We start from the raw sequence: 11,063 nt of genomic DNA on the forward strand, positions 1-11,063 counted from the left end.
GCCATGCTGACTTATCAAAAGTAAGCAAAGGGACACCCACTCAATCAAAAAAAATAAAAAAAATAAAAACTTGCAGATGCTATATAAGCATTTAAATGAGCCTGCATTTGCCAGTTGTCTGATATGTATTACTTCATAAATCACTAAACGCACCGGACTGGGGTTGACCTAAAGCAGTACAGGCTCATTGCAGTTATTCACCTTTGATGCTCCCTCTAATAGATTTTTTAGGGCGATTTGTGGTTAATGGTTCGAAGACTTCTACCTATGAGTCGCCCCTGCTGCAGATCCCTCTGTGAAATAATAAAACGATGATGTAAGGCAGAGAGGAGCTTTTAATTTGTAAACTGACTTCCACTTCCTTCTCCGTGTGCCAGACACAGTAAAAGGAGAACCAGCCAGTTCCATCTTCTACTTTGATCAGACACTTAATGCAGCTGGATTCCCAGCATATATTTTCTTAAATAGGAGGTAATGAAAAAGCTGCAGGTATTAGCACATAAAAGACTGAAGCACAGGGGGGATGTGAGGGCTGTAAGCGGGTGACTGTGAATTAATGTGTTCAGTGAACATACTATGAATCATAAAAGCAGATGGAGCAGCAGGATGGATGTTTAACATATGTGGATGAGTGCTTTCAGCAGTCTGCGCTGCCACCGTGTGGCGAGCAAAGGTATAGACGAGAGCCCCAAAATGTGCCCAATGTTTCCTTCTTGAAATAAAAGTCTGCTTTACAAACCATCGGTCAAAGCTGGATGAATATGAGAGTATTACAGGAAGGAGGAGAACTGCTCTATTGCCACCATTTCCATATGAAAGTCCATTTCCTTTCGGGAGTCTCAGAGGAGAAGAATGCTGTGGGGGGAGCGAGGCCGGAGTCGCTCTTATCACTGCCACCTCCTATAAGCAAATTTATGGAGACATTTCTCTGGCGTGCTCGCCTAAACGTCAGATTTCTAATCCTGAGTAATCCTCAGTGAGAGGGTGAGGGAGGATGTATGAGACAGCTCGAGCTGTACCAGGAACGTTTCTGTGCATCAGCGTGAGGAAATCTGAGCGAGGATTCACGCTCATAAATCACCTTTTAATAAGCAGAGTGACGTTAGAGCAGCACGGGGATGGAGATGGAATCACGTCTCACCTGTTTCAGTTTCATCAGACTCATTTCAGCGTTGCTCATTTAAACCACATGGAAAAATGTTTCATAACATGACATCTTCATGGGAAACAGGATGATGGGCAGCTTGATGGGCAAGCTGCCAGCGTCTGTTCACAAATGTCTCAGTTACAGAAAACAGGGCTGGGATTACTCCCTCCTCCTCCTTCCTCTTGCAGCTTTTCTGAATGGGAGCTGGTATCATCAGCGGGAGGGGAGTGTAAACTGGGGGTGTTACAGATCACAGCAGCATTTCAAAAGGAAACACAGATGCTGTGTCAGTAATATGATGATAATAATTATAAAGTTTATCTGTGTTGCACTTATCAAAGCCAGTGATATAAAAAGCTGTACAAAGAACAGATAATACACAATAAACTGAAATCATGAACCAGGAACTACATTTTAATTTTTATGACAGGTTATGAAGGACATCCTGGAGTGAAAACTGAAAAACAGTGTGAAAATTAACCACAATAAAAATAAAAACTAGGCAAATGTAAATGAAGCAACATTTTGTATAAATTCAGTTTAACAGAACAAAATTCAAAACTGAACTGGGTTGAAAAATAAATAAATAAATAAATAGACTAAAAGAATAAAAAATAAAAATCATTGAATGATGGGAAAGTCTAACATGTGTTTTCCAATCCAGATTGTTTGGTCTTTAAGATTCTTCAATCCAAACTAAGCTAAAATAAAAATAAATTTAAAAAAAAATACACATAAGAAATACACACCACAGACTGCTTTTTATCATCTGTTTCTATCCACTTCATCAGAAAAGAATAGGATTAAAGGAGAAATAAAAATGGCATTTGCAGAGGTCTGGGGACCTTTTATAAACTTTGTAAAATATATAATAATAACAGAAAGTCAGTCTTAATCATTTGTTCCTGTAAACCAAGCATTGTTGGTTTTTATATGTTTAGTATGAACAAAAATGGTTTTAGTTTCATGATGTTATTACAACAAAGCGGCTGCATGGAGTGAAACATCTCATTCTGTGAGAAATAAAACAGAATAACAGGATCTTAAAAAAACGCCAAATGGTTGTTCGATTGTTTTGTTTTGTCGTTGATAGGGACTTTAAAAAAGTATATCATTAAAGTTTCAATCGTTAGGGAAAATCGGAATTTTAAACTTGTGTCCCGGAACTATTGTTGAGCTGTTTCATTCGGATGCATTTGACCGTTGCACGCAACATGGTGGACGGTGTGTAAACAGAAGCGATGGACGCGGCTTAAAGGTTCATTTTCAAAGAAACTCCGCTGTTCTCTGATCGCATGAAGCCGTGAAGGTGGAGGTCTTCGGGTAAGCAATATAAGAAAATGAATGGAGTCACTTTGGACGCTTTTATTTATTTATTTTTTCCATTAAATGTGATCAGAAAAGCCCGCAGACGACAAGAAGAGCCGCAGAATCTGCTCGGACGTTTTCTAATTTACTGTTTTATGAAAACTGAAACATGCAGAGTTACTCTGTTCCACAGTAAAACTGCAGAACTGGAAGCGGGGAGGTTTTTCAATGCTGCTGTAGCTCAGGGGGGACTGCACCTGTGCGAAACTGTCAGGTGACCTCCGCGTGTGCATCTCCTCTCAGGGTCTGACTGGTCTGAAATCAGCGGGGTAACATGCTTCCTGTCCGGCAACTCCTGCGGCTCAGGCCGGGGGTTGCTGTCAGCTGTGCCACTGGGCAGAGGATCCATAAACTGGCCTCGGTGCAGAAGGTCACATCACTTCCCCCAAAGAAGTTGCGAAGCTTGCTGTACCCCTTCAGCGAGCTGGAGGCTTACCTGGACAGGTGCGTAAAACAGGGCTGGTTCTTAGTCATCAGTAGAGGAGATTTTGTGAACGTGAGCTGGCATCATCGGCTTGAGTTGCACTGATAACTGTGATAGATAACATGATCAAGTTTATTTGTACAGCACGCATTACAACCAGTCGCACAAAATGCTTCACAGAAACATGTAAGACACAAAAAAAATTAAACATTATGACAAATAAAACAGAAATGATGCCACTGTTCTCACAACTAATTTAATGTAATTTAAAATGTTTAATTTAAAATATTGATGTATGTGTAAATTATGGGAAAATGTACAGATGAAACCTAAATCTGTGTGAAAGTTTTCATGAATCAAAATGAAAACAAAGACAATCAAGACAGCAATACATGTGAACTCACTTTAATTAAATAAAAATACCTGAATATAAGACAATAATAAATAATAAAGCAATAAAAAGCACTCTGAGAGTGCAAACCTCCAAAAATTGAAGGAGGGTAACATGTCAGCTCTTTACTCTTGACACAAACATAATGTAGGTGTAGGTAATAGATAATGGGTACAAACTTGTAAATAACTGCACATGAATAACTTTATCTTATTATATAATATTACACTGCAGCATATTTCTAACTAATGAGGCAGCTCATTGTCATCATCTTGACAGACTTCATTTTTTAACAAGGTTTTTATTGTAAAAGATTGGGAGTTTGCCAGTGGCTTCTGTTTCGTTCTGTAGAATGTAGCTGTTGATACTGACATTTTCTAATGAACTGGAACCATATTTGTATTTTCAGGTCTGTGGACCGGACACAGTTCCAGCTTTTTGATCCCAGTTTGGAGGACATGATTGAGGCAGAGAAGCTCTTCCACTCTTCACCGTCTCATAAGATCGATTACTATATCTCTGCAGAAAGGATGGAGCACGCACCCGATCTCAAACAGCCAGAGGTCAGAGGACAGTATTGCTCAAAACATTGTACATAAATCATGGACGTAACTTCTGGTGTTGGAGTGCCGTAAGCATGCATTCTTTCTAATGGCCAGTAGGAGGCAACTCTTCAGCTTTAAAAAAGAAGGCCGTGAGAGAATAAGCCTACTCCTCACTGAATCTGTGACCTCGTAAAACACTTTTCTGATGAAACTGTGGTCTTAGTTGCTAGTGACCTCCATCTTTTATATACAGTTTATGGCCTATATCTATATCTATCTGCAAAATTAGATAATGCCACTCTGTATATGTTACCATTGCCACAGTGAGACAGACAAGCTCAAAATCCATATCTTGATACTATCATGATACACTAACTTTCACAGACGCTCAGCTGACTCTTAACTGCTACATTAGTTCCGTTTTCAAAGGAGAGTTTGACTACTAGCACTCTGCTAGGCTTCACCTCAGATAAATAGAGTCTCTGAACTGGACCTCTGGACCACATTTGTTCTCTTGGAGCCTTTTGTAGCATTTTAATTCCATAATTCTGACGAATAATATGGGTGTTGTGCACTTCATTTCACTAACAGACCATCCAAAAAGTCTGAGCTCCAGTTTTGATGAGGGATTTTGTTTAGATGTTACTGAGCACTAATTAGCAGGTATCTGTGGATGCAGCATTAGCTGAAAACATAGCATTTGTTCCTCTTGTCCAAATATGACGCCACAGAAACAAGATATTGAGGACTGCAGTGCTGAGATCAACGGGAGTTCACAAATCAGTCAGTGATGCCATTTTAGCTGCGTCCATCATTAATTTCTTTAGCCTGTCATTAATAGTTAATGTAAGGTGATAATTACCCAACAGTACATTGAAGGTTTGTTTAATAGGTAAATACTTGATCAAAGTGGATGACAAAGGGAAGGGTTACGTATATTTCTGTTTGCTCTTAATGATGTATTTAATGATAAAAGTGGGCTTTTTTTCCCCCATGCATTTGTCATGACAACATGTCTTCCTTCAAACATGTTGATGCTTTGACTATAATTTTCCACTTCTTGTCACTACAATATAATTTTTTCCTTTCTGGTTTATAAATGGCATTTTTCTACTCTTACTGAGCACTCAAAGCACATTCACAAAGTAAACAACATTTACTGGACACAGCCTCTTTGCTAACAGAGTGAGGGTAGCAACATTTCTTGCTGGAGTAGATTTAAGGTGGAAACTTTGCCTCAAAGTGAGGCGCTGAGTCGCTGCTCCTTGCAGAAAAGTAATTCAAAGCCATAACTGAATGATAAAGAAAATGTTGTAGGTATGAGGAGCACAAACAACCATTTAAAAAAGGATTCTTGTGTAAAATATGATCACGCTACTCAGTTATTTCAGTGGTCACTTGAGGTTTAACACAAAACACTTGTGCAGAATAATTTCCTTGACTCTGGGTCAGGTAGGATGGTTGTATAGAAAGCAGCTGGTAAAGAAAGAGAATGTGGACTTTAAGTAGCTCATTCGCCCCTCCTCGACCCAAAATGGATGAAAAATGTAACCTAATGTCTCTTCATCCTCATGAATAATGAAGCAGAACTGAACATGGCTAATAAATCATCAGATTTATAACCTCATGGAGAAGAGCGTTAAGCTCTCGGTCCTGTTAACACGTGTTAACAGGACCGAGAGGCTCCGTTACCACTCGGCCTTCTCCAGAAGGTGAAGCGCTCAAAGCTCGATGACAGTGTCCACCTGGCAGGTGTGCCACATGGCTACAGAGGCGATTTGGTGGCAGCTGGAGGAGGAAAAAGATTCCAGGATAAAAATCACAGAACAGTAAATTACAGGCACACAAATCTGCAGCTGACTTCCTGTTGGTGTTTTCCAGGTGTGTTTTATCGGCAGGAGCAACGTGGGCAAGTCGTCTCTCATCAAAGCTCTGTTTTCTCTCACCCCTGAGGTGGAAGTCAGAGTCTCTAAAACTCCAGTGAGTAACTCGTCACTCCAGCTCAACACACTGTTTAAAGTGTTTAAAGTGGTGAACAAACACAAACCTCAGTTATTTATTTTATAAAAGCTGTATTTCTTTATAAAATGCTGTATTTACATTTACACCTGATTGTTGCTGATTTTCTGTTGTTCTTTGGCCGCTCTGACTGTGAAATGACTTAAAATGATCTGCTCTATACTATTAGATGTTTTCTTTTTAATACTCTTAAAATTATGACCTTTTTTGGAAGTGGAAACTTCACATTACACTTTGCATATTCAGTTTCTTTCTTACGGCGAGGGAGGAGATGTAAGAATTTCTAACCAACTCACTTAAACACAGACTAGGCTTAGCTTGTAGAAAAAATGGTTCTAAAAAGAACATGTTTTTATACATGCATTTGAAGAAATGGAGCAAATCCTGGGAACTACTTCAGGTGGTACACATGAGCATGCCTCACTCAGTTTCACGCCTATTTAAGCTGCAAATTTCCCATCGTGATGAGTTCGGACCCTGGACAGGAAACTCTGATCTGCCTCTATTATAAATCAGTCATCTCAAACATTAGTTATCTGACTGAAAATGTATTGAAAAGGTACTGATGTGCTTTCGGTGCCCTGTTATCATCAAAAATACTTCTCAATTTGACAAAACTGAGCAGAAAAGTTAAAAACATAAATTTTGTACTATAAAAAAGTGTTAGTAATATGATGTGCACATTTTAATTTTTTGCTGGTGTGGAGACCGTTCAGTGTGTGTTCTGTAAATGTGTTACATGTAGGCAATAAAAAGTCACTGTTTTATAAAGAGATTCGAAAATCCTCGGATGAGTTTGCCAAAGTTCTACAAGTTGGGCCTCCATCGCTTGTGTTCACATCACACGCTGCACTGACATGCTGCTTCGTGTTTTCACTTCCATTTCTGTGTTTGCTCGTACGCAGCGTGAGAGGTTGCGACCTGATTTCAAACAGGTTGGACTTTCTTGCGAGCATACGATTGATGATCGGGAGCTGGTCGTGAGCGTTAATCGCTTCCTGTTACCCCATGTATACTACATGATGCACGACTCACGATTAAGGCGAAACTCGGGCCGATTACCAAAACGGTTGCATGACTGAAAAATCGTCTCTAAATGGGCCAAAAATCGCACAGTGTATGCCCAGCTTAAGACAGCTGGGATAGGCTCCAGCCCCCCCCCCATAAGCGGATGGGATGGATGGACTGTTTGAGGATTACAAACAATCAGCAAGAATCAGGAATTTTTCTGGTTATTTAAAACTTAACTGAAAATCAAAGTAAGAGTGGATAAAATAACCAGACCAAAAAATCTCAATGGTTTTAATTTTACACATAATCAGCCTGAATATAGAGACTAGGATGTCTACATGTTTGCATGTTTTACCCATCTGGAACTTCTTACATGCTGCTCCTCCTTGTAATAAATAAAAAGACTGAAACTAATAAAAACTAAACATTGTAATCAAAGGAGTTTGCAAAGAAAAGCGTCTGGACTTCTTTAAGTTGCTTGAAGACGTTTCACCTCTCATCCGAGAAGCTTCTTCAGTTCTAAGGTCAAATGGCCGAGAGTCCCAGATTTAAACCCAGTGGGAGTATCCCCCCAAGGAGGGACAAAGGACCCCCTGGTGATCCTCTAATCACATTTACATAAACATTGTAATGTAATGTTAAAAAGTTGAAACACACTCACTGGTGCTGCAATGATTGAGTTCATCAATATCCAGACATCATAAGCTTTGCCTGTGTCTTACCTTCAGGGTCACACAAAGAAGATGAACTTCTTCAGAGTTGGCAAAGCCTTCACTATCGTGGACATGCCGGGGTACGGACACAAAGCACCCCGAGATTTTGTGGATATGGTAGAGCCTTACCTCTACACACGGAAAAAGTAAGTGATGAAGAGCTAATGAAAGACTGAGAGGTGTTGTTTATTCATGATGTCTATGATGGAGCAATACTGAGGATTTCCTCTGACAGTTAGCCAATGAAACCATGCTATGAAACTATCCCGAGGGGTTGAGGTAAGTAAGGAAAAGTTGTTTATTGCAGTGAAAAATCAGCCTGCTGATTATGAATGAATTTATTCCCAGTTTGGCTAATGCTATCTGCTAATATAAGCCTGTTTAGTTTGCCTTGTAGTGATTGGTCATTGCTGTTGTGATGTTTTTGCCAACAAAGACACGTTCACAAAAATCAACGCTTTTATTTCTAAGCTCCTTAGAGTACTATGACCTGGATGACTGAGAACTTTCACAGGCAATATATATAAAACTTAGAAGGTGGTTCACCACCAGGTCAACATTTTAAAAAGGAAAGATTAACATTAGTAGACTTAAGCTTTTAAATGCAGTCTTTTATATTAATTTGCTCCTTGCCGCTTATTTAGGAGTTCCTAATAAGTATAAACTAACACTGAAACTAATAAAAACTAAATGGATGTTCACCAGGTCTCAGGTGACACATCTAGGTTTGCAGTGAGCTTAAATGTCACTCAGCGTTTGTGCTCCTGTCTTTCTGATGGTGAGCGACCGTGTCTTCCTGGTGCGAACCTGGTGTTCACTAAATAAAGAACTCGTCTAACATGTCTTCTTTCAGCCTCGTGAGGACGTTCCTGTTGGTCGATGGCAGCGTCGGTCTGCAGAAGGCTGACCTGATTGCCTTGGAGATGTGTGAGGAGACCGGATGTCCGTATGTGGTAGGACTCTGGCTTATTTTCAGTTTTGTAATCATCAGGATGATTTGGTGTGAAAAAAGGTTTTAAGATCTCAATTGAAGCGGAGGGTGTGGAGAAACATGTGGTTTGTAGAATAAGTGAAGCCTGGTTAGTTGATTGAAAGTAACTGAATTTAGTCAGCTTACATGTAGAATATTTTGTGAAATTAGGGTCTCTTTGGGTTTGTGCTCTTTGGTGGAGGGGTTGAGCACTAACCAGTGCCTCCCCCTCCTCCTCACATGTGGCTCATTCTTCTTCTCAGCCCTTCATCATTATGTCCACACTGAATTAATGCTGAACGTTCCCACTCAGCTATTTAAAAACTGGACGTTATAATGAAGCAGCGCCGCTCGCTGCGCACTCTGCGGTCAATTATTCATACTCTGAGCTGATTAAACACTGCAACACATTAAGGCTGTGACAGCACAGTCGAAGACAGTTTCAGTATTTCTGGGAATTTGAAAAAGAAATGGGGAGTGTGCACACTTTAATAACTTTAAATATGATTACATGGAAGTAGTGGTTGCAAATGATCAGATTCTTTTAATGATTTACTTGTAAAAACAGCTCAGCAGGTTACTTATAAAAGAGGTCTTTACACAAGACAAGGCAAAGGACTGAGACTTGTCAGTGAAGTTTATCGCGTGTCACATGATGGTAGGTGGCAGGAGGTCTACGTTCTCTTGCTGATGGATTTTCTTTACAGCTTTTACAGTCAAGGCTGCACCCATTTTAGACTCACCGGGTTCATCGTTCATTTCTTTGGACTGCAGGAGAACAACAACAAAGTGAATCCTTTAAAACGCTGATCAGGGAGTGCAGTGTTTTTAAGAGGCCACCAGGTGTCAGAGCTAGTCTGCTGTGTTAGTTCAAGATGATAGAAGAAAGCACAAAGTGAAAGAGATCCTAGCTAAGGGAGGGTCCATGTAAGGTACCAGTATTTACATAGTGCTTTTCTAGTCTTACTGGGCACTCACTACAGTTTAGAATTAAAAACTATTCTAACCGTGCTTTCGTGATATTCCAAGCACTTACATTTGCCACTTTAAAAATGCCAGTTAACCTAACGTGCTTGTATTTGGCGTGTGTGAGGAAGTCTATATCCAAAGAAAGCAACCACAGGGACATCAGTCAGACTCCACTCAGAGACCACAGCCTGGATTTCAACCCAGGATCATCTGCTTGAGAGGTGACAGTGCTAACACTTCTGCACTAGCTTACAGTTATCACTGGATCAGTACCGTCCGATTCATAACTTGCTTATAAACTTGATCACAAAGAAAAGTTTGAAGCCTAATCTTAAAAGAAGAGAAAGTAGAGAATGTTTCTATGTCCTGGATCCAAACTGAGAGTTGTTTCCACAGCAGAGGGCCTTGTCTCCCATTCTAGTTTTAGAAACTATGTAAGTCAAGTAGGCCGACAGACTTAGATGAGTGGAATAATATGGCACAATTAAGCATTTAGAATATGATGGAGCCAGATTCTTCACAACTCTTAGCCCCGTTAGTATTCTTCTTGCAGTTTTGGATTTATTGTTAATTGGATTTCATTGTTCAGATGGTGGTGACAAAGATCGACAAATGTGGAAGTGGCATTCTGCTGACAAATTTGCTGAACCTTCAGGATGTGGTAAAGACAGAGACGACGAGCTGCTTCCCACAACCGTTTCTTATTAGGTAACTGTCTCACTTCCTCTCACAGACAAAGACTCACACAGTGAGTTTCTTAGTGATGAAAAAATATAAACAGAGCCCTCGATGAATCTTCTTCCTTTGAAGCTTGAGTGATACTTCCTGCATTTTCTATTGTGACATTAAACCTGACTCTGACACATATGTTTTCATTAATAATTGTTTTTGTTCAAACTCAGTACCTGAAAGTTGAAGTTTTACACTGTAACAATACTTCACAGCATAATCAAAGGTCTATGTTTCTCCCTCTTTGTCTTCTTTGTGAAACAGCTCACTCCAGTTTGGGGGTATTTACTTGCTGAGATGCTTCATCGCTCACGTTACAGGCAGCATCAGGTTGAAAGAGACGTCACAGAGCTGAAAAGAGGCCGACTCAGTCTCACTGAGAGGGGCAAACATTTCTAAAAACAAAAAACAAAACAACAACAAAACCTGATATCCAAAGAACTGCTTCAGAGGCATTTATTTTCTAATAAAATGTGAAACACTCTGGTTTGCCAATCTTACTTTCTAGTTTGACAGACTGTCAGGTCCAGTTTCGGACACTGGACATTACTTTGAATTTGTGCTTTGTTTCTATACATTGGAGCTCTCAATATTAGGTTGAAAGAAATCTCGGTGCAAGTGAGGAAAGCCACCGTTAGGCTTAAAAACAAAAATAAACGTATCATAGAGATGATGACAGAGTTATTTTCATGATTATGAAAACCGACTTCACTACATCTAACCAAGTCAGGAACACTCTTTAGGAGGTAGCGGGATCACTGTCAAAGTTTCCTTCAT

General features: G+C 39.9%; 1 protein-coding gene across 3 annotated transcripts; it reads left to right on the plus strand.

Moving 5' to 3' along the window:
• Nucleotides 1–2,338: 2,338 nt before the first annotated feature.
• gtpbp8 (GTP binding protein 8 (putative)) lies at nt 2,339–10,772 on the plus strand. Of its 3 annotated transcripts, XR_005608539.1 has the most exons (9): nt 2,339–2,470; nt 2,759–2,959; nt 3,740–3,893; nt 5,757–5,855; nt 7,634–7,764; nt 8,472–8,571; nt 9,686–9,778; nt 10,147–10,265; nt 10,551–10,565. XR_005608539.1 is itself a non-coding variant. In XM_031732996.2 (8 exons), the coding sequence occupies exons 2-8, from the start codon at nt 2,790–2,792 to the stop codon at nt 10,639–10,641; spliced, it is 864 nt and encodes a 287-aa protein (XP_031588856.2). In that variant the 5' UTR covers nt 2,339–2,470; nt 2,649–2,789; the 3' UTR covers nt 10,642–10,772. The 3 variants fall into 3 exon arrangements, 2 of the variants coding, with proteins under 2 accessions (XP_031588856.2, XP_031588855.2); XM_031732996.2 differs by lacking the exon at nt 9,686–9,778 and having other exon boundaries at nt 2,649–2,959; nt 10,551–10,772; XM_031732995.2 differs by lacking the exon at nt 9,686–9,778 and having other exon boundaries at nt 10,551–10,772.
• Nucleotides 10,773–11,063: the final 291 nt, after the last annotated feature.

The sequence above is a fragment of the Oreochromis aureus genome, linkage group 16 (genome assembly GCF_013358895.1).
Source record: "Oreochromis aureus strain Israel breed Guangdong linkage group 16, ZZ_aureus, whole genome shotgun sequence".
In the NCBI taxonomy this organism is placed as follows: domain Eukaryota; kingdom Metazoa; phylum Chordata; class Actinopteri; order Cichliformes; family Cichlidae; genus Oreochromis; species Oreochromis aureus.